The sequence below is a fragment of the Cherax quadricarinatus genome, chromosome 60, assembly GCF_038502225.1.
Source record: "Cherax quadricarinatus isolate ZL_2023a chromosome 60, ASM3850222v1, whole genome shotgun sequence".
Classification (NCBI taxonomy): domain Eukaryota; kingdom Metazoa; phylum Arthropoda; class Malacostraca; order Decapoda; family Parastacidae; genus Cherax; species Cherax quadricarinatus.
Genome location: NC_091351.1, coordinates 27,244,500 through 27,270,646, shown reverse-complemented (window position 1 = coordinate 27,270,646; position 26,147 = coordinate 27,244,500). Strand labels below are relative to the sequence as shown.

At 42.4% G+C, this 26,147-nt stretch overlaps 1 protein-coding gene across 1 annotated transcript in view; it reads left to right on the top strand.

Moving 5' to 3' along the window:
- LOC128694505 (hormone receptor 4-like) overlaps positions 1-26,147 on the top strand; it is a 202,383-nt gene that overhangs the window by 7,975 nt on the left and 168,261 nt on the right. The window contains exons 2-3 of the mRNA XM_070098034.1: positions 1,474-1,630; positions 1,726-2,081. Of these exons, the coding sequence (XP_069954135.1) occupies positions 1,474-1,630; positions 1,726-2,081 (513 nt within the window). The remainder of the gene's footprint in view (positions 1-1,473; positions 1,631-1,725; positions 2,082-26,147) is intronic.

Sequence of the window (26,147 nt, the reverse complement as noted above, 5' to 3'; positions counted from 1 at the left end):
ATAATAATAATAATAATAATAATAATAATAATAATAATAATAATAATAATGATAATAATATCTTTATTTCCACAAGTACATGTACGAGGGAAATAGCCCTGGATGACATGAATGATTTACTACTATACAGAAAGCCGCTTGTTATACAGAGCATTCCGGGTATACTCCAGGTATACTAAAGGTATGCTCTGGGTATACACTGGCATTCATTTAGTCATATTACACTCACTGTGTATGAAGTTGCTTGTCAAAGAATTTTAATTAAAAATTCCGCATTTTCTATAATATAATGGTGCACAGATGGTGTTTATTAAGAGTATTGAATATAATGTTTGTATAGCATCGAGTTCCTTTATGTCTTTTAATGTTTAATTATAAAATAAAGTCACGAGGAAGCTTTGATCTCATAAAGATGACGATGAACCAGGCAAATGGAAGGTAATTATGCTTAATCCAAGGGAGAGGAAGGGTACGCTTGGGGAGAGTACACCTGGAGTACGCTTGGGGAGAGTACACCTGGAAAGGATTTCGCGGGTCTACGCTCGCACGGCCCGGTCTGAGACCAGGCCTCGTGGTGGATTAAGATTTGATCAACCAGGCTGTTACTGTTGGCCGCACGTAAACCGACGTACGAACCATAGACTAGCTGCTCAAGTACTGACTTAAGATGCCTGTGCAGTGCCTTCTTGAGGACAGCCAGGGGTCTATTGGTAATCCCTCTTATGTATGCTGGGAGGCAGTTGAACAGTGTTGGACCCCTGACACTTGCTGTGTTGTCTCTCAGTGTACTCGTGGCACCCCTGCTTTTCATTGGAGGAATGTTGCATCTTCTGCCGAGTCTTTTGCTTTCATAGAGAGTGATTGGCCTGTGCAAATTTGGTACTTATTCCTCTCCAATTTTTCAAGTGTGTATTATCGTGCATCTCTCTCGCCTGCATTCCAGGGAATACATATCAAAGGACTTCAACCGTTCTCAGTAATTTAGGTGCTTTATCCTACTTATGTGTGCCGTGAAGGTTCTCTGTACTTTCTCCAAGTCAACAATTTCTCCTAGGCTGGGATACAGCAGTATCCCAGCCTGGAGAGAACTAGCGATTTAAAGAGAATCATCATGGGCTTGGCATCACTGGTTTTGAAGATTCTCATTATCCATCCTATCATTTTTCTAGCAAATGAGGTAGATAAATTGTTGTGGTCTTTGAAGGTGAGATACTCTGACATTATCACTCCCAGGTCCTTCACATTAGCTCCTCGCTATATAACTGAAATTTCTCTTCATTGAACTTCATATTGCTTTCTGCGGCCCATTTATAGATTTGGTTGATGTCCGCCTGCAGTCTAGCATCATATCTATTTGTCTCACATTTCTAAAGTGTTGTTTGACCCCTGTGGGTTTATTTATTTCTCTTGAATACAATAATGATGTTGTTTGTTTAGAGTATTTACTGATAGATATTTTCAACATTGTTTCAGGGATGAATATAAGGTATAATATACCTGCAGAAGTTCGTGCTATCATAGTACAGTACGGTCGTAATGAAGACACCATCACACACACCAGGCACGAACTGTGTAAAATTCTCAACGTGAAGTACGAAACATTATCCGGTATTATCCACAAAGACAGAAAGTAAGTAAGAGACTTTTCTCAAAGGTAATTATGAGCACAATATTGTTTAGTGGGAAGAATTATAAAACATAATATTTATCATCTTATTCCAACAGAAACAACCCTCATTTGTATCCAAGCAAGGAGCGTGTGAGTGTAAACAAGGAGTGGAAGAAGCAGAGGAGACAACAGCAGCAGCAGCAGCAGCAGCGCCAGCAGCAGCAGCAGCAGCAGCAGCAGTGCCAGCAGCAGCAGCAGCAGCAGCGCCAGCAGCAGCAGCAGCAGCAGCAGCAGCAGCAGTGCCAGCTGCAGCAGCAGCAGCAGCGCCAGCAGCAGCAGCAGCAGCAGCAGCAGCAGCAGCGCCAGCAGCAGCAGCAGCAGCAGCAGCAGCAGCAGCAGCAGCAGCAGCAGCAGCAGCAGCAGCAGCAGCGCCAGCAGCAGCAGCAGCAGCAGCAGCAGCAATATTATCAAGGTAAGTGTTACAAAAAACGCGATTTCTAATAAACATAGAGATCTCCAGTGAATACTAGAAAGTACTGCCCTTCTAGCATCCAGCCTGTTACTGGGTTTTTGTAACAAGTAGTCAGTATCCTGGTCCAATTATCCATTAGAATTCACTAAGAATTATTAGTGCTTTAGGATTACAACTGGTAGGCTACTAACTAGAGAAATTAAAATTGAATAAATTTATTAATGACAAAGTCTAGAGGTATAAGATCAAAGTAAATTAAATTAATCAATTGAATATAATATAGGATACAAGTTCCTTCACTTCTCTCGTGTACAGTAGTATTGTGCTGAAGGCACATATCACATTTATACGTCTTAAGTACCGTCTGGTACATTAACATTTAATAACATATTACAAATATGTGCAGGTAAGTTTGTGTGTATGTGTGTAAGTGCTCTAAGTAGTTCGCTATGTCTCAAGACTCAACTAGACTTAAACCAGTGACTGATAAAGTCCTCACATCAACTAACTTCTTGACCAACCTGGCAATCAGAACAATTTGCTTGAACAATACAATGAATGATAAGCTGAATAACAATATAACAAGCAACAGAGACACAGAATCAGGAACAAGGAGATAATATAACGACACTAAGTAGGGACCATTTGCAGATCCTCCACAAAAGTCACAAAACTCCCATACTACTGAATCTAAGTTCAGCATAAGAAAATCCCCGACTGTGCCAGTACACAGATACCAGTACAAATTAGGTCAGAAGCTACAGCTCAGGACCTGAGTTTCTCAGAGTGTCTATGCAACACACAACCTCAGTACAACGTCGAAAATCACTAAATCTAGACAATGTTCTGTGAACAGAGTTACACAGAACCAACAACAAGAAAGCGACAGAGACAATCTTCCAACAAGGGCCAATAAGGGAGAGTTAGGCACATCTTGTCAGGAATACGTCCAACCACCAAGAGAGTCTAGCCCAGACTGACTACTCCAGGCAAGGTGTGAACACCCCCCTCGATCACGTGATTGCTCCGTGGACAGTTGCTGCCCAGCAACACCGAGAAGCCGGCTGGGAAACAAGCAACGAGCAATAATTACAGTAGTTAGACAATCAAGACTTGAACTATGAGCACTGAATAATATGTATATGTTACATCCTACCTAATAAAAGTAACTAAGTCAAATAATAATATAAAGCAATATATTTACGATTTAGCTATTATCGCAAATATAAGCAATATAAATTATATGGAAAGGTAATATACATTATATACATTGTGACCCATTCAGGGGTCGCAATACCCCCCAACACGATAAACGGTCGCACTAGGAGTTGCGTTAATGTCTTTCACATAACTACTGATTACTCATGTCACTTTAATAACACAATTTAATATGAAAATAAATCAGAGTCACTCTTGTGCCACTTATTAAATTTTACAGTGTCTATTTCACTATAATTTATGCCCCTCGTACTAGGGTAGTACACAGTATCGTATCTCTGCATACTCGTGGTTATGTACATCAGTGTAGAGACAGGATAGCGTAGACAAGCATGACACGTTGAGGCTCTATCATAGTAGTGGAGACTATTTGAACAGTAGTCTTGTGCTATAGAGAGGAGATGGCATTCCACTCTTAAATAGTGGTAGTGGAATGCGAGGCAGTATGGACATCTGTGTATGAGATAGCTTAAGGTGTGTAGTGAGGGGGGGTCTGTGGCAGGACTGTTCTGCCAGTCAGTAACATCATCACCCTCACAACACTACACACTCAACACTCAGCTTCTGTCTCCAACTGTCTCCTCCTCACACACATATATCACCACTACTGTGAATATATAAATAGAATAATTAGACATGACATGAGTATACATAGTTAACATGGGCTGGAGAGATTACGTTACTTTACTGAATTTGACATAGCAAGTAACAAAAGGTATTTGGGCATAAAATTACGTTAATTTAATGTAACTGATAATTATTAAGGACGTGACAGTGCATCAGCAATTACATTGCAATGACCACTGATATGTTGTATACTAATAGAGTAAGGTTGGATTCTGAGAGCCCACCTCATGATCCTAGCATTTTCACTCTTCATTGTGTTTATGTAAGTGAGCGGATTGTGGTGTGAAAAAAACATTAATTTTAAATGGGGAAGTGCCCAAATACACGTCAAAATGTTCCAAGGACACCACAAGAGCTAGAGCCTCTTTCTCAATAGTGGCATAATTTTTCTGGTGTCGTTTAAGCTTAGATGAATAGTAACATACTGGATGGAGAATGTCAGTTGATGTTGACTGTTGGAGCAGCACAGCAACCACTGCATAACCACTCGCATCTATATGTAAAAAGAAGGGAAGATTGAAATTAGGACTCCTCAACACAGGAGCAGAGGAAAACAAAAGCTTCAACCGTGTGAACAAGTCTGAACAATCCCAAGTCCAGATGAACTGAACTTTGCTACTAGTGAGCACAGTGAGAGGTGTAGGTGGAGGTGTGTGTGCTGGCTTGCCTGTCACTTGACACACGTGGCATCGTCGCACATGATCAGCTACTGCTTCCTTCATTTTTGGCCAAGTAAAATGTTTTGCAAGTTTACCAAGTGTCTTCTTGACACCCAAATGTCCTCCTATGGGACTATTGTGAGCAAAACCAATGGTTTGTTCACGAAATGTAACTGGTAACACTACGAGATGCTTGACTGTGGTGGAAACACTATCAGCTCACAACTTACATGTATTTTTCTCCATCAGTACACCGTTACTATAATAGTAACAATTTTCGAGATCCTTTGCTTCACTCTCAGTAACTGCTATATCTCAGTCTTTCCAGTGACTGATCAACAAACTGATCATTGATTAAATCATCATAAGTTAGAAATTTAACGTCGGTTGTGTCCTGACTAGGTTGATGACAGGGGGGAGTCAGTGTTAATGATCCTGGGCGCAGAGCATCACTGAACAACATATTCAAGCACAAATCATTGTCATCCACTAACTCAACAGCAGACAAGGATGGTTGTTGTATCTTTGACATAGCTCTAGTAATTGCGCTGAGAGGAAATAAAATAGGCTTCTCTCTACAAGCTTCAATGGCATAATAATCATCAGTGGTATTATCAATCACAATTGGTTCCTTACATATACCAGCATGAAGGATATCGTTCCCTATCAACAAATCCACTGACCTGATGGGAAATACACCTCTGGATATACCCACTGAAATATAACCAGTATAATAGCTTGTTTCAATGTAAACTTTGTGCGGAGGTACTTTTATAACAGCCCCACCATAGGCTTCTAACAATACATCTATCTTGCAATAGGTATCATCAGTTACGGGCAGTACATCTTCTCTCAGTAACATGAGATAACTGCCAGTGTGTCTGAAAGTAATTATCTCAGTTAGATGTGATTTGTCAAATCCTACTTTACCTCTCGATAAGTAAGGACTCATCGCTGAACGAGTCTTTTCGTCAGATACACTTTCTGTCGCTAGTCATCTATTCTGAGTAATATTATCTAAAACAATGGGATGAGAGTTATTACTAGGATTTTGGTGCCTTTGTTGCCTGGAAGAGGATGTGGCTTGTGTGGGGGTGCCAGCCACACGACTGCTTCTCGTATCTCTTTCTAACTTATAGCAACAATCTCTAGCATGTCCTTTTCTGTTATATAATAGGTACATTTAACTTTCTTTTTCTCATTATCAGACTTCTGTCTAGCCACAGAGACAGATTCAGGATTTCGAGTTTTCCTGATAAAGGTACGAGGAGTTACAGTAGCAGGTACATCAGGCCGGCAATGAGCAGCTGATTTAGGTTGCTAACTTCTAGGACAACTTTTAGTTACCTTGTTTCTCTGTGTTTTAGTACATACAAGTTTGTGAGAAATCTTGTACTTGTCTGCTGATGCTGCAGTTTCCAGAATATCCAAGGCAGTATGATCAATCAGATATTCTTGTATGTCAGCGGACATACAGTTGTAAAACTCTTCGTGAAGTAACAACTGAAGTAGACTGTAGTATTTATTGCACTTAGCAGATCTACACCACCTCTCAAATGCAACTTTTTTCTCACGAGCAAACTCTACACAAATTTGATCTTGTCGTCGTTGTAACATATGAAATGCACTTTGATAACTTACAGGTAACAAGTTATATGTCTCTAGAATAGTTTGCTTGAGAGTGTCATAACTAATGTACTTGGCAAATGGTAAAGCAGCAGTACAAGTCTGAGCTCTTCCTGTCAAAGCTGTGTGCAACAAGGTAGCCCAGTGCTTACGTGGCCAGTTCATAGCACGTGCCTGGTTCTCAAACACATCAAAATAGGTGTCTAAGTCACTCTCAAAAAACTTATGAACCATTGAGGCAGCTTTCTGCACATTAAATGTGTCCTGTGTTGTACTAACAGGCTTGTCAACTTTGTCAGATCTATCTGTCTGTTGTCTTCCGAGACGAACATTTTCTCTCTGGAAATCTTCTTCATTCAAGTTCCTCTGTGCCTGTATTTGTGCAGTCTGCAACATAATGAGGTGTTCCAACCTCGCAAATTGTAACTTAGAGATAGGACCAGTAGGTAACGGAGGAGTAAGGAATCTAACAAATGAGTCTGGACGGTCCTTACGTCGAGCACCTTGTCCAGCCATCCCTAGAGAGTCTAGATCTGGTCTAGGATAAGTAGATACAGGTGTAGCATACAAGGTACTAGTATGAGGCTGAGTCATACTACCAGCTACACTCTGTACTATTGTGTTAGTGAGGCAGGAAGGTGTGAGCAAGAATGGAATTACACTAGGCTCAGATGCTAGGCTCACTTTTGCCCTAGTTGCTCTTTCTTCTACATCATCAAATAGAGTCATACTTCCTAACTGTGACTGTGAAGGCTTACTCAGCCCTGTAACAACTTCAGACAGCATTACCAAGGCTGGCTCCTCCTCAGGAAAATTAGTGAATAGAAAAAGAAATAATAACAGACAAACATAAACACTTTATTATATAGAAAATATAAAACACTTAAATATGAAATATTAATCCTACATTAAAGAAAATGAAAAATGAGAAACATAAATGATAACGGAATTCAACGCTAATATATATAGGGGTGTTTGGTGTTGGTGACACTGAGTGTTGTTGAAATCGTAGCAGTTGCTGATGATTGGGGGGGAGGGGTCGCAGGTGTTGGTTACAACCCACCGGTTCATTCACCGTATAGCCTTGAGTATTCTATCCCAATGACAGGAAAGCAGGTTCTTTACCGCTGCGATGATGAGGGGTTCCGTCCTGCAATTTCATACAGGTGCACAGGTAATTAAATCCAAAAAAGGGGAAGTCTCAGGACGTTAGTCCATCTCCCTCAGTTCTGCTCGTTGATTGGCAGGTGACCCTCTCTGTCATCCAAGCTGGAAAGATAGACAGGTTACCCACTGCTTAAGAAATCACTCTCCATGATAAGTACAATACCTAAATGATGTGGTGATTATTACAACAGTCAACCTAGAGCAAGACTGAAAGGACTAAGTTTATTATTAGTCAAAAGTGAAGCTTTCAACCAATAAATCCACTAGAATACAAGGCAGGCATGTACTTACAGTAGTGCTGGGAGCTGTGAGTCTAGTGATTACTGTTTGGACCGGAGCCCCACACATCACCTTTCGGGGGGGGGGGAAGGAGGGGAAGGGATAGCAGCAGCTAGACTGACCCTACCTTAACAAGCAGCCGGCAGTCAAACTATCACTTTCGGGGTGGGGGAAAAAAGGCGGGAACAGCGGGAGCTTGACTGACCCTACCTTAACAAGCAGCCGGCAGTCAAACTATCACTTTCGGGGTGGGGGAAAAAAGGCAGAAATAGCGGGAGCTTGACCTACCCTACCTTAACAAGTAGCCGGCAATGAAACTATTGTTACTATATACTCCCTCTCTACTCCTATTTATTGAACTTTTCCCTCACACTCCCCCATACCAAGATTTATAGTCAAGGAGTATAAGCAGAATAGGCGAGGAAAAAGCTCTAACATGTGGAAGTCGCGTAAGGCAACAAATCTTCTACTGACTGTCACGACTTAACCAGTCAGAGAAATAACTGGATGAACCATTGATATACACAATATGGAACTTAAAAGCCTAGAGTGCCAATGTCCACCTCAAGAGGCGACTGTTGGTTCCCTTAAAAGTTTCTAGGTATATCAAAGGTTTGTGGTCCGTTTCTAAAATGAATTCTTTTCCCAGCAAATAAAATTTAACTTCGGAGATTAACCACACAAGGGCCAAACATTCCTTTTCTATGGTGGAGTATCTCGTTCCTGCAGGAAGGAGTTTCCGGCTTAGGAAGCATACAGGGAAGGGAGTACCATCATGGTATTGTAGTAACACAGCACCTAAGCCAGTATTGGAGGCATCAGTTCTTAAACAAAATGTTTTATTAATATCTGGAATCTTAAGTATAGGGTCTTTCGAGAAGATATTTTTAATCTCATTAAACTTTTCCCGAGCTACGTCGGAAAGTTCAAGAGGTTCCTTCACAGACTTTTTAAGGAAGTCGGATAAGACGCCTGTAAGATCAGTAAGGTTGGGGATAAACCGTGCATAAAAATTTACAGAACCAAGAAAGCTATGCATGAGCTTCTTGGTTTTGGGGAATTTAAATTCTAATAAAGCTTTGATCTTACTGGAGAGAGGCTGCAGAGAGTTATTAGAATGCATCAGTCCAAGATATCTAATCTTGTTATACCCAAGGAAGCATTTCTTCGGCTTGGCAGTGAGGCCATGTGAGCATAACCTACGCAAAACTGATGTTAATGTTTGGATATGTTCGCCCCACGTGGATGTCATTACGTAAATGTTATCAAAATAAACTGAAACATTTGGGATATTACCCAAGACCTTTCTCATCAGTCTCAAGTAGGTAGCACAGGCAGTTACCAAACCGAAGGGCATAGTTCTATATTGCATCAGTCCTTGGTGTGTAGGAAAAGTGGTGTACTGCTTAGAAGATGATATGCCTGCACAATATCAATCTCTGAAAAGAAGGAAGCGTCATAAAATTTGTGTAGATCGCTATCTATTAAAGGCATAGGCTCAGCATCCCACCGAGTTATAGCATTAAGGCCTCTGAAGTCAATAGCAAGTCTATATGAATTATCCTCCTTCTTAACCATGACTACTGGTGAACAATATGAAGATACTGAAGGTTCATTGATCTTTAGTTTTAATAATTTGTCCACCTCTTGGTCAAATGCATCCCTAAGGTGAACTGGAACTGGGTATAATTTTCGTTTGATAGGATTGTCCGTCACTAAGTCAATCTTATAGACTACCGTGGAGGTAACACCTGGAATATCAGTAAAGACGTCTGAAAAGTTACTCACACATTGAAGTAGTTCATGTCTCTTATGGTCATCCAAAGATTCATTAATATTAATGTTGGTTGTGCCCGAGTGGTCAAGAGTCATCAAGTCATGTAGTTCTTCATCATAGTCTAAGTTAGAGGTGTCAATTATGCACACCTTACATTCTTCAGTTGTCATATCAAGTTCGTGTGGAAAAACTAAGTCAAAGTTATTAAGGCAGTTAACCGAATTTCTTCGGTAATATTTCTTAAGGATGTTGATATGATAAAGCTTAGGTTTCCCCTTGACTTCTATGAGGTAGTCAACTTTTCCACAAATTTTTAATACTTTATATGGGCCTTTCCATGCTACTAATAATTTATTTGACTTGATCGGCAAAAGTACAAGAACTTCACCCCTACTTTAAAACTTCTCCTCTGACTTTTGGAATCAAAAGAGGTTTTGTACTGGTCCATTGACAAGCTTAGGTTTTTCGAAACTATGTCAGAGGTCTCCTCAAGTTTGGATCTAAGGTCAAGGAGAAACTGGTAAGAAGACTGAACCTCAGCATTTACCTCCTCATTAGTCCACAAGTCATGAAGGATGGACAATGGGCCTCTGGCCTGTCTACCATAGAGAAGTTCAAAAGGTGAAAACCCCAAAGAGTCACTGGGAACTTCCCTCATGGCAAACAAAGCACAGGGTAGGTAACGATGCCACTCCTTAGGTTTAAGGGAGCAAAGTTTCCTTAAAATGGACTTAAGAATCGAATGCTGGCGCTCAATCCTCCCATTACAGCTGGGATGATAGGGTGTGGTGAAGAGAGGCTTCACTCCCAGAAGTTGGTACAGATGTTGCATTAAGTCAGATGTGAATTGTGTCCCACGGTCAGACAAAATTTCTCTAGGGATGCCCACTCTGGAGAAGATGGACAAAAGGGCTTCAGCCACCTCTGTAGTGGTTATGGTCTTTAAGGGTATGGCTTCAGGGAAACTCGAAGCATAATCAACTAATGTTAATATATATCTATGTCCCCCAGATGAAAGTGGAGATAAAGGACCAACGATGTCAATAGCTACTCTTTCAAAAGGTACCGTAAAGACTGGCATTTTGACCATAGGTACTCGCCTGGTACCTCTGGAGGATGACAGTTGGCAAACTTTACACGATCTACAATAGGTAGTGACATCTGAGGACATTTTTGGCCAAAAATAGGTTTCCCTAATTTTATTTAAGGTTTTACGATGGGAGAAATGTCCGGCCACTGGCAGGTCATGAGCAATTTTAAGAACAGTCTCTCTGTATTGATTTGGAACAACTAAGATGGAATAGTCTATCTCATCTGAATTTAATTTGAATACTGACTTGTACAAGATACCTTTTATATATTCAAATTTATATGAAAAGCTTTTCCTTTGGATAACTTGATTTTGTTTGGCGGCATTATGGCAATCCTGAAAAGAAGGGCAATTAAGTTGTAAATTGACAAAGGAGTCCTTCGATATGTCTAAAGGCTTAAAGTCAGGGAAAATCAAAGGATGGACAGTAGGATAAGCCTGGGCTTTGGTCTGAGCCCTAGTCAAGACATTTATAGTATCGGGGGTGATATCTTCAGTTTCATCTAACAAGTGAACCGGTGATCCTACTACCTCGCTTTCGAGAGTAGCAACACTGGTTTTTAATCCCACATGAATCTCACGAGACATTGTCTCATCTGAACTTTCGAGGGGCTTTTCTGACTCTACAGAAAGAGGATCTGAAACACCTATGTCCATCTTTGGTGATGAAAGGTCAACTTCAGAAGGAAGAATGGCACCTTCTACATTACCTATTACTACGGAGCAAGAAGTGATGGGAGCTAGTACGGCTTCAGACCAACCTGTGAATCATTTAGACCTAATGTAACAACGGATGGTAGGAAAAGTGTCTGTATGGCCCAAGTAGTCTGAAAGTATAGTAGAGGAATGAGTTTCTTTAAGGTTAGGGAACAGCTTATCAGAAATGACTATACATGTGCATCCAGTGTCTCGTAAAATTGTAGATACATTAAGTCCATTAACTGAAAGAGACAGAAAGAGACAGGCGCTCCCTTTACAGGCGACGGAAAAGAATAACAGAGCGGCTAAAAGAGGTCAATATATCTGAAATGCGTAGGGAGACACTGGTCAGAGAAATAGCAAGCATCGAACTTAAGCTAAAAGAATCCTTTAGGAGTCAGGAATCGCGGGAAGAACTAAAAGCCATAAATGAAATCGAAAGAAACCCAAAGTATTTCTTCTCCTATGCCAAATCAAAATCGAGAACAACGTCCAGTATTGGGCCCCTACTTAAACAAGATGGGTCCTACACAGATGACAACAAGGAAATGAGTGAGCTACTCAAGTCCCAATATGACTCAGTTTTTAGCAAGCCGCTAACCAGACTGAGAGTCGAAGATCAAAATGAATTTTTTATGAGAGAGCCACAAAATTTTATTAACACAAGCCTATCCGATGTTATCCTGACGCCAAATGACTTCGAACAGGCGATAAATGACATGCCCATGCACTCTGCCCCAGGGCCAGACTCATGGAACTCTGTGTTCATCAAGAACTGCAAGAAGCCCCTATCACGAGCCTTTTCCATCCTATGGAGAGGGAGCATGGACACGGGGGTCGTCCCACAGTTACTAAAAACAACAGACATAGCCCCACTCCACAAAGGGGGCAGTAAAGCAACAGCAAAGAACTACAGACCAATAGCACTAACATCCCATATCATAAAAATCTTTGAAAGGGTCCTAAGAAGCAAGATCACCACGCATCTAGAAACCCATCAGTTACACAACCCAGGGCAACATGGGTTTAGAACAGGTCGCTCCTGTCTGTCTCAACTATTGGACCACTACGACAAGGTCCTAAATGCACTAGAAGACAAAAAGAATGCAGATGTAATATATACAGACTTTGCAAAAGCCTTCGACAAGTGTGACCATGGCGTAATAGCGCACAAAATGCGTGCTAAAGGAATAACAGGAAAAGTCGGTCGATGGATCTATAATTTCCTCACTAACAGAACACAGAGAGTAGTCGTCAACAGAGTAAAGTCCGAGGCAGCTACGGTGAAAAGCTCTGTTCCACAAGGCACAGTACTCGCTCCCATCTTGTTCCTCATCCTTATATCCGACATAGACAAGGATGTCAGCCACAGCACCGTGTCTTCCTTTGCAGATGACACCCGAATCTGCATGACAGTGTCTTCCATTGCAGACACTGCAAAGCTCCAGGCAGACATCAACCAAATCTTTCAGTGGGCTGCAGAAAACAATATGAAGTTCAACGATGAGAAATTTCAATTACTCAGATATGGTAAACATGAGGAAATTAAATCTTCATCAGAGTACAAAACAAATTCTGGCCACAAAATAGAGCGAAACACCAACGTCAAAGACCTGGGAGTGATCATGTCGGAGGATCTCACCTTCAAGGACCATAACATTGTATCAATCGCATCTGCTAGAAAAATGACAGGATGGATAATGAGAACCTTCAAAACTAGGGAGGCCAAGCCCATGATGACACTCTTCAGGTCACTTGTTCTATCTAGGCTGGAATATTGCTGCACACTAACAGCACCTTTCAAGGCAGGTGAAATTGCCGACCTAGAAAATGTACAGAGAACTTTCACGGCGCGCATAACGGAGATAAAACACCTCAATTATTGGGAGCGCTTGAGGTTCCTAAACCTGTATTCCCTGGAACGCAGGAGGGAGAGATACATGATTATATACACCTGGAAAATCCTAGAGGGACTAGTACCGAACTTGCACACGAAAATCACCCACTACGAAAGCAAAAGACTTGGCAGACGATGCACCATCCCCCCAATGAAAAGCAGGGGTGTCACTAGCACGTTAAGAGACCATACAATAAGTGTCAGGGGCCCGAGACTGTTCAACTGCCTCCCAGCACACATAAGGGGGATTACCAACAGACCCCTGGCAGTCTTCAAGCTGGCACTGGACAAGCACCTAAAGTCAGTTCCGGATCAGCCGGGCTGTGGCTCGTATGTTGGTTTGCGTGCAGCCAGCAGCAACAGCCTGGTTGATCAGGCTCTGATCCACCAGGAGGCCTGGTCTCAGACCGGGCCGCGGGGGCGTTGACCCCCGGAACTCTCTCCAGGTAAACTCCAGGTAAACTGTTCCTGAACAGAAGGGTGCTTGGTCATTACAGTCTTTAAAACATCTTCCAACTTTTTGGACCTTCTTAGAAGGACAATCTGGACGTTTATGTCCCTTAACACCACACAAATGACAAACAGGAATAAAAGAAGTCATTTTACTTTCCACTAGAGGCTTTGATTTCTTAAGGTCTGATGAACCCTTGCCCTTAGGGTTCGATCCCTTTAGATCTTTATAGGAATTGTGAGCCTCAGCATACAGGTCAGCAGCCTCAGCAACTTCCTCAGCTTTAATCAGGTTACGTTCTCTGATGAATGTTCGTATCTGATGGGGAAGAGCTGTCAGGAACTGGTCAACAACCATGAAGTCTCTAAGAGATTCATAGCTGTGATCAATTCCTGAACTCTCTATCCAAAAGTCGAACAAACGAAAGAGTGTTACCTGTAACTGCTGAAAGTTCTGGCCATGCTGTAAGGTGGCATACCTAAAATCTTTCCTGTAAGAATTAGTGGTTTTTTGATATGCTTTAAGGATTGCCTTCTTCAGTAGGTTATAATTACATATGATATCCTGCGACAAAGTTGCATAAATATTCAAAGCGGTACCAGAAAATAACATTCCTAACCTGGTAGCCCAGGTGTCAGCAGGCCATTCACAGAGGGTAGCGGTATTTTCAAACCTGATAATGTATGAAGTTATGTCTTCCCCCTCTGTGAAGGGAGGTAAATTAGGTGTTGGAATATGTGCACTAGCTGCACGTTGTTCCATTACTCCTTCATCTAATTGCTGTTGTGAGAAAGTAAACTTTTTATTCTATAATTCAAATCGAGCTTGTTCGAGCTCGCGATCCTTTTCTCTCTCCCTTAACTCATATTCTCTGTCCTTTGCTCTTTCCTCAAGTTCCCTTAATTTAACTCGTTCCTCACGTACTCTAGTTCTTTCTTCACGATCAAGTCTATCACGCTCCTTTTTGTCTTCTCTCTCTCTTTCTAACTGTCTTTCTTGGATTTCTCTCTCAATTCTCTCTCTCTCCTTTTTCTCCTGTCTTTCAAGGTTCTCTTTCTCCTTTTTCTCTTGTCTTTCAAGGTTCTCTTTCTCCTTTTTATCCTCTCTTTCTCTTTCTAACTGTCTTTCTTGATTCTCTCTCTCTATTCTTTCTCTCTCCTTATTCTTTTCTCTTTCGATTCTCTCTCTCTCTCTCTTTCAAGTCTTTCTTGGATCTTAGCACTAATGAAAGATTCTAAATTTTTCCCTGTTATTCCTAACTTACTTCCAGCATTCATCCAAAACTGGTATTCCTCCATGCTTGCAAGAATAACTTAAACTATCAGGGGAAATGAAACGGGTATTAAAGAAAACGGAGGGTTCAATTCCTGCTCCGCTCGAACTGTAAATAAACCAGAGGGCTCGATCCCTACTTCAATTAAACAATATGTATTAATTAAAATGAAGGGTTCTGTGCCGGCTCCGAGCAAACAGTAAGTAGAATGGGGTCACTTGACCATCCAATCTTCTCACCAACAAATCAAGAGTGTTCTATGACAGTTCCCTTGATATAATAAAGAGCTCAATGAAACAAATTGTCACTGGAAAATCTCGGGTCCCTAGAGTCTAATCCTCCAAACTGTTTCAAGCTCACACAAAAATAGATGGCAGAATTAACTAGTATTCCTGCCTTGACTTGACTTACAATAAATTGAGACTAACAATCACCAAATCTTTTAAATACCTGTACTGTAGTCCTACCATAGAGAATGATTACTCATGGCTGGTGGTAACCGTCTGTGGTATGCGGCGTTGAAGTTCCAATGGTAGATTCGAGATGGAGTTGAATCTTGATTCAGTCGAGATGATCCTGGCAAGGTCGCCACTTGTGAAGGCTTACTCAGCCCTGTAACAACTTCAGACAGTATTACCAAGGCTGGCTCCTCCTCAGGAAAATTAGTGAATAGAAAAAGAAATAACAGACAAACATAAACACTTTATTATATAGAAAATATAAAACACTTAAATATGAAATATTAATCCTACATTAAAGAAAATGAAAAATGAAAAATATAAATGATAACTGAATTCAACGCTAATATATATAGGGGTGTCTGGTGTTGGTGACACTGAGTGTTGTTGAAATCGTAGCAGTTGCTGATGATAGGGGGAGGGGGTCGCAGGTGTTGGTTACAACCCACCGGTTCGTTCACCATATAGCCTTGAGTATTCTATCCCGATGACAGAAAAGCAGGTTCTTTACCGCTGCGATGATGAGGGGTTCCGTCCTGCAATTTCATACAGGTGCACAGGTAATTAAATCCAAAAAATGGGAAGTCTCAGGACGTTAGTTCATCTTCATCAGTTCTGCTCGTTGATTGGCAGGTGACCCTCTCTGTCATCCAGGCTGGAAAGATAGACAGGTTACCCACTGCTTAAGAAATCATTCTCCATGATAAGTACAATACCTAAAAGATGTGGTGATTATTACAACAGTCAACTTAGAGCAAGACTGAAAGGACTAAGTTTATTATTGGTCAAAAGTGAAGCTTTCAACCAATAAATCCACTAGAATACAAGGCAGGCATGTACTTACAGTAGTGCTGGGAGCTGTGAGTCTAGTGATTACTGTTTGGACCAGAGCCCCACACATCACCTTTCGGGGGGGGGGAGGAGGGGAAGGGATAGCGGCAGCTAGACTGACCCTACCTTAACAAGCAGCCGGCAGCCAAACTATCACTTTCGGGGTGGGGGAAAAAAGGTGGGAACAGCGGGAGCTTGACTGACCCTACCTTAACAAGTAGCTGGCAATGAAACTATTGTTACTATATACTCCCTCTCTACTCCTATCTATTGAACTTTTCCCTCACAGTGACACTAGGCTTTCTGTATAAGAGGTATCGGGAAGGTGGAGGGAATATTTTGAGGAATTGTTAAATGTTGTTGAAGATAGGGAAGCTGTGATTTCGTGTATAGTTCAAGGAGGAATAGCATCTTATAGGAGTGAGGAAGAGCCAGTTGTGAGTGTGGGGGAAGTTTGTGATGCAGTGAGTAGAATGAAAAGGGTAAGGCAGTTGGAACTGAGATAAAGATAGAAATGTTAAAAGCAGGTGTGGATGTAGTTTTGGAGTGGTTAGTGTTTTTATTTAATAAATATATGGAAGAGGGTAAGGTACGTAGGGATTGGCAGAGAGCATGCACAGTTTTTTTTCTATAAAGGCAAAGGGGACAAAAGAGAGTGTAAGAATTATAGGGGAATATGTCTGTTGAGTATACCTGGTAAAGTGTATGGTAGAGTTATTATTGAATGAATTATGAGAAGGACGGAGAACAGGATAGCAGATGAACAAGGAGACTTTAGGAAAGGTATGGGGTGTGTAGACCAAATGATTGCAGTGAAACACAAAGGTGAACAGTATTTAGATAAGGGTAAAGAGGTTTTAGTGATATTTATGGATTTGGAAAAGGCATATGGTATGGTGGATAGGGGGGCAATGTGGCAGATGTTGCAAATGGAATAGGAGGTAGGTTACTGAAAGCGGTGAAAAGTTTTACGAGGATAGTGAGGCTCAGGTTAGAGTATGTAGGCAAGAGGGGGATTATTTCTCAGTAAAGTAGGCCTTAGACAGGGATGTGTGATGTCACCGTGGTTCAACATATTTATAGATTGAGTAGTAAGAGAAGTAAATGCTCTGGTGTTGGCAAGAGGTGTCGGGTTAAAAGATAAAGTATCTAACATAAAGTGGGAGTTGTCACAGTTGCTCTTTGCTGATGATGCTATGCTTTTGGGATATTCTGAAGAGAAGTTGCAGAGGTTGGTGGATGGATTTGGTAGGGTATGTAAAAGAAAAAAGTTAAAAGTGAATTTAGGAAAGAATATGGTGATAAGAATAACTAAAAAAATTAGGTAACGGAAAATCGGATATCAAATTGGAGGGAGAGAGTATGGAGGAGGTGAATGTGTTCAGATATTTGGGAGTGGACGTGTCAGCAGATGGGTCTATGAAGGTTGAGGTGAATCATAGAATTGACGAGGGAAACAAGGTGAGTGGTGCACTGAGGAGTCTGTGGAGACAAAACTTTATCCATAAATGCAAAGAGGGGAATGTATGAGAGTATGGTTATACCATCACTCTTGTATGAGGTGCGGGAGTACCAAAACTATTATCCAGAGGGCTGAGAAGGGATTATTGAGATGGTTTGGACATGTAGATAGGATGGAACGAAATAAAATGACTTCGAGAGTGCACAAATCCGTATTGGAGAGAAGGTGAGGTAGGGGTCTGCCTAGGAAAGGTTGGAGGGAGGGGGTAAAGGAGGTTTTGTGTGCGAGGGGCTTGGACTTCCAGCAAGCGTGCATGAGCGTGTTAGACAGGAGTGTATGGAGACAAATGGTTTTTTGGACTTGACTTGCTGCTGGACTGTAAGCAAGGTAACATTTACGAAGGGATTCAGGGAAACCGGCAAACTGGACTTGAGTCCTGGAGATGGGAAGTACAGTGCAGGCACTCTGAAGGAGGGGGAGTTAATGTTGCAATTATATAACTATAATGTACGCATGCCTCTGGCAAGACAGTGATGGAGTGAATGATGGTTAAAGTTTTTCTTTTTCGACCACCCTGCCTTGGTGGGAAACGGCCGATGTCTTTATAAATAAATTAATATATATATATATATATATATATATATATATATATATATATATATATATATATATATATATATATATATATATATATATATATATATATTTATACATATATATATACATATATATATATATATATATATATATATATATATATATATATATATATATATATATATATATATATATATATATATATATATATATATATTTATACATATATATATATACATATATATATATATTTATATATATATATATATATATATATATATATATATATATATATATATATATATATATATATATATATATATGTGTGTGTGTGTGTGTGTGTGTGTGTGTGTGTGTGTGTACTCACCTATTTGTGGTTGCAGGGGTCGAGTCACAGCTCCTGGCCCCGCCTCTTCGCTGATTGCTACTAGGTCCTCTCTCTCCCTGCCCCATGAACTCTATCATACCTCGCCTTAAAACTATGTATGGTTCCTGCCTCCACTACATCACTTTCTAGGCTATTCCATGGCCTGACTACTCTATGACTGAAGAAATACTTCCTAACATCCCTTTGATTCATCTGAGTCTTCAACTTCCAATTGTGACCTCTTGTGTCTGTGTCTCATCTCTGGAACATCCCGTCTTTGTCCACCTCGTCTATTCCGTGCAGTATTTTATATGTCGTTATCATGTCTCCCCTGACCCTCCTATCCTCCAGTGTCGTCAGGCCGATTTCCCTCAACCTTTCTTCATAGGACAATCCCGGTAGCTCTGGGACTAGTCTTGTTGCAAACCTTTGCACTTTCTCTAATTTCTTGACGTGCTTGACTAGGTGTGGATTCCAAACTGGTGCTGCATACTCCAGTATGGGCCTGACGTAGATGGTATACAGAGTCTTAAACGAATCCTTACTGAGGTATCGGAACGCTATCCATAGGTTTGCCAGGCGCCCGTATGCTGCAGCAGTTATCTGATTGATGTGCGCCTCAGGAGATATGCTCGGTGTTATACTCACCCCCAGATCTTTTTCCTTGAGTGAGGTTTGCAGTCTTTGGCCATCTAAACTATATTGTGTCTGCGGTCTTCTTTGCCCTTCCCCAATCTTTATGACTTTGCATTTGGCAGGGTTAAATTCAAGGAGCCAGTTGCTGGACCAGGCTTGTAGCCTGTCCAGGTCTCTTTGTAGTCCTGCCTGATCCTCGTCCGATTTGATTCTTCTCATTAACTTCACATCATCTGCAAACAAGGACACTTCTGAGTCTATCCCTTCCGTTATGTCGTTCACATATACCAAGAACAGCACAGGTCCTAGGACTGACCCCTGTGGAACCCCGCTTGTCACAGGCGCCCACTCTGACACCTCGTCGCGTACCATGACTCGTTGTTGCCTCCCTGTCAGATATTCTCTGATCCATTGCAGTGCCTTTCCTGTTATGTGTGCCTGGTCTTCTAGCTTTTGCAGTAACCTCTTGTGAGGAACTGTGTCGAAGGCCTTCTTGCAGTCCAAAAATATGCAGTCGATCCACCCCTCTCTCTCTTGTCTTACTTCTGTCACCTTGTCATAAAACTCTAGTAAGTTTGTGACACAGGATTTTCTTTCCCTGAAACCGTGCTGGTTGTCAATTATACACTTGTTTCTTTCCAGGTGCCCCACCACTCTCCTCCTGATGATCTTCTCCATGACCTTGCATACTATACACGTTAGTGATACAGGTCTGTAGTTTAGTGCCTCATGTCTGTCTCCCTTTTTAAAAATTGGGACTACATTTGCCATTTTCCATACCTCAGGGAGTTGCCCAGTTTCAAATGATGTGTTGAAGATCTTTGTTAATGGCTCACACAATATCTCTGCTCCCTCTTTAAGGACCCATGGAGAGATGTTGTCTGGTCCCACCGCCTTTGAGGTGTCAAGTTCGCATAGCAGCTTCTTCACCTCCTCCTTGGTTATATGTACCTCATCCAGCACTTGCTGGTGTGCCCCCCTGTTCTGATTTCTTGGAGTCCTACTGGTTTCCACTATAAATACCTCTTTAAATCTTGTGTTGAGCTCCTGACAAACCTCTCGGTCGTTTCTTGTGAATTCCCCATCACCCTTCCTCAGTCTGATTACCTGGTCCTTGATTGTTGTTTTCCTCCTGATGTGGCTGTACAACAGCTTCGGGTCAGTCTTTACTTTTGATGCTATGTCATTTTCATATTGTCTCTGAGCCTCCCTTCTTATCTGTGCATATTCGTTTCTGGCTCTTCGGCTGATTTCTTTATTTTCCTGAGTTCTCTGTCTTTTGTACCTTTTCCATTCTCTAGTACACCTAGTTTTTGCCTCCCTACACCTTTGGGTGAACCAAGGACTCGTTCTGTTCTTCCCATTATTTCTGTTTCCCTTGGGAACAAACCTCTCCTCTGCCTCCTTGCATTTTGTTGCTACATAGTCCATCATTTCTTGTACTGGTTTTCCTGTCAGTTCCCTCTCCCACTGAATGTCTTGAAGGAAGTTCCTCATGCCTGAGTAGTTCCCCCTTTTGTAGTTTGGTTTTTCCCAGCCTATTCCTGCTACTCTCTCCACTTGGAGCTCAACTATGTAGTCGAAGCACAGAACCACATGATCACTAGCTCCCAGGGGCCTTTCATACATGATACCCTCGATGTCCGAACTACTCATGGTGAATACAAGGTCCAACCTTGCTGGTTCATCCTCTCCTTTCTCTCTGGTAGTGTCTCTAACATGTTGATGCATGAGGTTTTCCAGTACCACATCCATCATCTTGGCTCTCCATGTTTTGGGACCCCCATGGGGCTCCAGGTTTTCCCAGTCAATCTCCTTGTGATTGAAATCACCCATAACTAGTAACTTTGCTCCCCCCATGTGTGCTCTCCTGGCCACCTCGGCTAGTGTGTTGATCATTGCTCTGTTGCTCTCATCGTATTCTTCTCTTGGCCTCCTGCAGTTCTGTGGTGGGTTGTACATTACTGCAATTATCACCTTATGTCCCTCAGACTGGATTGTTCCTACTAAGTAGTCCCTTTCGCCTGTGCCATCCATTCCTTCCATTTTCTCAAAACCCCACTGGTTTTTAATGAGCAGTGCAACTCCTCCTCCCCCTCTCCTCCCTCTGTCTTTCCTGAGGATTTGATATCCGGATGGAAAGATTGAATCTGTTATTATTCTGGTGAGTTTTGTTTCTGTGAGTGCTATTATGTCTGGGGATGTCTCTTTGATTCTTTTGTGCCACTCCTCATATTTGTTTGTTATTCCATCTGCATTTGTATACCACACCTTCAACTTCTTTTCTAAGACTGTGGTCTGGGAGGTATATTATGGTTGGGGAAGTGGGAGACCTGGTAAGGAACTATGGGTTGTTGCTGTGGGGGTGGAGTTTGTAATGTAGTGGGTGGGGGCATTGGATGTGGCATTGGTGTTTTGATTTAGAGTGTTTGGTTGCACTGGGGTTGACCTGGTTGGGAGGCTTCTATAGGAAGTTGTGAGGGAGGCTGTATTTGATCTTCTTCCTGGGTCTGGGATCCCCTGTCTGTCTTCTCCATCCCCTCTCTTTCCTCCTTTCGCCTTTGTATCATTTCTCTTAGTTTCTGCCTTTCTTCTTGTGTTCTGTCGCGGTCGAGATACACCTTCCTGTATGCCATCATGTTCCTTAATCGTGCTTTCTCCTGCAGGATCCTGGTCCGAGTCGCTTCTACCTTGAAGGTCACTCTCACTGGCCGGGTTCTTTTTTTTACAAACCCCCCTATTCTCCGAAAATTTTCCAGCTGGGTCATATCGTCTTCTCCTATTGCTTTCATGATGCTTTCAATTGCTTTTTTTCCCCTTGTTTTCTTGCTTCATATGTTTCCCCTTCGACTTCCTGGAGCCCATACACATAGACTGACCTCACCCTTTCATTCTCCCACTGCATATCCCTGTGTATCCCCTCATTTAATTTGGTTTCCTCCACTGCAGCTTTCCTTTCATCAGTTTCACTGGCTAATGTACTTGGGCTCAGTGGCCTGTCATTTTCCCTTCTCGGCTTTCCTTGGGCTCTGTTGTTGTCTGTTAGGGCCTCCACATAAAGCTTAGCTCTTTCATTTGCTACAGTCTCCTCTGATAGAGCTTCTCCATGCAGTTGTACCCCTTCTTTCCCTACTGTCCCCTTGTTTGTGGCTGAGGTAGCAGTCTCTGTTGTCAATCCCAAAATGTTCTTTAGTTCTTTAGGCTGTTTCAGATTTTTCAATTCCTCTTCTAAACTCTGTATCCTAGCTTCTGCTGCTTTGACATGCACCTCCCACTTCCTGCTTTCCATATCTATCCTCTCTTCCATTCTCATACTAAGTTCTACTAGTTTCTTTTCCCATTCATGATCCCTTTTTATGAGCTCTGCTGCCCAATCTTCCTTTGCAGTTTCCTCCTCCTGTCCCTTGGTTTTTCTTGTTGCTCTCTGGCAACCCATTTTTGTTTTATCCTGATTGCCTCAGAGTGGGAAACCTATGTAGTTCTGTATGTTAGGTTAGTAGTGTGTATGTCAGAGTGTGGGGGGGGGGAAGTAGTGGAGGAACTGTGGCTATGTGGGAGCGGAGTGGGGAGGGGTGGGGAGGGTTTAGGGTGAACGGGGGAGGGGAGGGTGATCGAGGGAGGGGAGGGATCAGGGGAAGTAGTGAGATGTCGGTGGTGAGGGGGGGAGTGTATGTGTGTCTGGATATGTGTGTGTGTGTGTGTGTGTGTGTGTGTGTGTGTGTGTGTGTGTGTGTGTGTGTGTGTGTGTGTGTGTGTGTGTTGTGTGTGTGTGTGTGTGTGTGTGTGTGTGTGTGTGTGTGTGTGTGTGTGTGTGTGTGTGTGTAATTTTGTGTGTAATTTTGTGTGGAATTATGTGTGGGTTTATTATGTACTGAAAGGTAGGTGGCTTGTGCGTTGTAATGTAAGTCTCAGTGGTCCTTGGCTGCCCACACCTTCTTGTGACCTGACCTCCAACCTCCTGGGACTTACCAGCACTTACTTACAGTGTGTGTGTGTGTGTGTGTGTGTGTGTGTGTGTGTGTGTGTGTGTGTGTGTGTGTGTATGTGTGTATGTGTGTATCTGTGTACTCACCTAGTTGTACTCACCTAGTTGAGGTTGCAGGGGTCGAGTCCGAGCTCCTGGCCCCACCTCTTCACTGATTGCTACTAGGTGTATGTATGTGTGTGTGTGTGTGTGTGTGTGTGTGTGTGTGTGTGTGTGTGTTTGTGTGTGTGTGTGTTTGTGTGTGTGTATATATATATGTGTGTGTGTGTGTGTGTGTGTGTGTGTGTGTGTGTGTGTGTGTGTGTGTAATTATGTGTCGAATTATGTGTGGGTTTATTATGTGTCTGAAAAGTAGGTGGCTTGTGCTTGGAGTGTAATGTAGATTTTCAGTTGTCGCTTGTGTCCACAACCTCTTGTGACCTGACTCCCACCCTTGCAGTGTTGCCTATATCGACCTGCTTATAGTGAGTTAATCGCCTTGTTCAATGGATTACCATTTGCTAAACCTTATTGAATACTTGAGTGCCTATTCTTTATCGTGCTATGAGAGTTAGACCATTCACATTCAGCTTGGCGGTTAATTGGAACCTGGAACCCCACACCCAAACAACCACTCATAGGTGATACAGTACTTGTAGTGCAGCTGTAGCACTGTAGATTGTCCAGGTCGGTGTGACGTCCTGGCGTAGATCCAGCTCGATGTACGTCCTGGCGTAGATCCACCTCAATTTCTTCTCGTTAATAATTACCCTATTCACTGTATTTCTTTCACTGGTCACACGATTGTTTCACTTTATTATCTTTCTTGGGTGACACTTGACAACGTCGCCTTACACACTAGCCTGCCCACTCTGCGCCACAACGTTTTTATTTTCTAGATCACTTACAAAATTGTGGCTCTCCCCACACTTATGTGGCTCAGGCAGATTAAAAATCACTTCTAGGATTGTTCACTACCCTGACACACTTAGCAACCCTTGCAGAACACTTAAGTAGCCCTCAAAAACACTTATATTCCCGGAGCACGGAAGCGTGACTAGCGCGCTCGCTGTCCCTACAGTGTGTGTACTCACCTATTTGTGGTTGCAGGGGTCGAGTCATAGCTCCTGGCCCACGCCTCTTCACTGGTCGCTACTGGGTCACTCTCCTTGAACCGTGAGCTTTATCATACATCTGCTTAAAGCTATGTATGGATCCTGCCTCCATTACATCGCCTCCCAAACTATTCTTCTTCCTGACTACTCTGTGACTGAGTATATACTTCCTAACATCCCTGTGATTCATCTGTCTTCAACTTCCAACTGTGTCCCCTTGTTGCTGTGTCCCATCTCTGGAACATCCTGTCTTTGTCCAACTTGTCAATTCCTCTCGTATTTTATAAGTCGTTATCATGTCTCCCCTATCTCTCCTGTCCTCCAGTGCCGTTAGGTCGATTTCCCTTAACCTCTCCTCGTAGGACATACCTCTTAGCTCTGGGATTAGTCTTGCACTTTCTCGAGTTTCTTTATGTGCTTGGCTAGGTGTGGGTTCCAAACTGGTGCCGCATACTCTAATATGGGCCTAACGTACACGGTGTACAGGGTCCTGAACGATTCCTTATTAAGATGTCGGAATGCTGTTCTGAGGTTTGCTAGGCGCCCATATGCTGCAGCAGTTATTTGGTTGATGTGCGCTTCAGATGTGTCTGGTGTTATACTCACCCCAAGATTTTTTTCCTTGAGTGAGATTTGCAGTGTCTGGCCACCTAGACTGTACTCCGTCTGCGGTCTTCTTTGCCCTTCCCCAACCTTCATGACTTTGTACCTGGGGGGATTGAACTCCAGGAGCCACTTGCTATACCAGGTCTGCAGCCTGTCCAGCTCCCTTTGTAGTTCTGCCTGGTCTTCGATCGAATGTATTCTTCTCATCAACTTCACATCATCTGCAAACAGGGACACTTCGGAGTCTATTCCTTCCGTCATGTCGTTCAGAAATACCAGAAACAGCGCTAGTCCTAGGACCCCACTCGTAGAAGGTGCCCACTCTGACACCTCGCCACGTACCATGACTCGCTGTTGTCTTCCTGACAGGTATTCCCAGATCCATTGTAGTGCCTTCCCTGTTTTCCCTGCTTGGTCCTCCAGTTTTTGCACTAATCTCTTGTGTAGAGCTGTGTCAAACGTCTTCTTACAGTCCAAGAAAATGCACTATACCCATCCCTCTTTCTCTCTTGTCTTACTGCTGTCACCCTGCCCTAGAACTCCAGTAGGTTTGAAACACAGGATTTCTCATCCCTGAAACCATGTTGGCTGCAGATGAGATCATTCCTTTCTAGGTGTTCCACCACTCTTCTCCTGATAATCTTCTCCATGACTTTGCATACTATACATGTCAGTAACTCTGGTCTGTAGTTTAGTGCTTCATGTCTGTCTCCTTTTTTTAAAAACTGGGACTACATTTGCTGTCTTCCATACCTCAGGTAATCTCCCTGTTTCGAAAGATGTTTTAAATTTTGTTGTTAGGGGTACACATCCTTTCTCTGTCCACCTTGTCTATTCCACGCAGTATTTTGTATGTTGTTATCATGTCTTCCCTGACCCTCCTGTTCTCCAGTGTCGTCAATCCGATTTCCCTCAACCTTTCTTCGTAGGACATTCTCCAGAACTAGTCTTGTTGCAAACCATTGTGTTTTCTCTAATTTCTTGACGTGCTTGTGTGGGTTCCAAACTGGTGCTGCATACTCCAGTATGGGCCTGACATACACAGTGTACAGCGTCATGAACGATTCCTTACTAAGGTATTGGAACACTATTCTCAGGTTTGCCAGGCGCCCATACGCTACAGCAGTTATCTGGTTGATGTGTGCCTCCGGAGACATGCTCAGTGTTATGGTCACCCCAAGATCTTTCTTCTTGAGTGAGGTTTGCAGCTTTTGTCCACCTAGAATATACTCTGTCTGCGGTCTTCTTTGCCCTTCCCCAATCTACA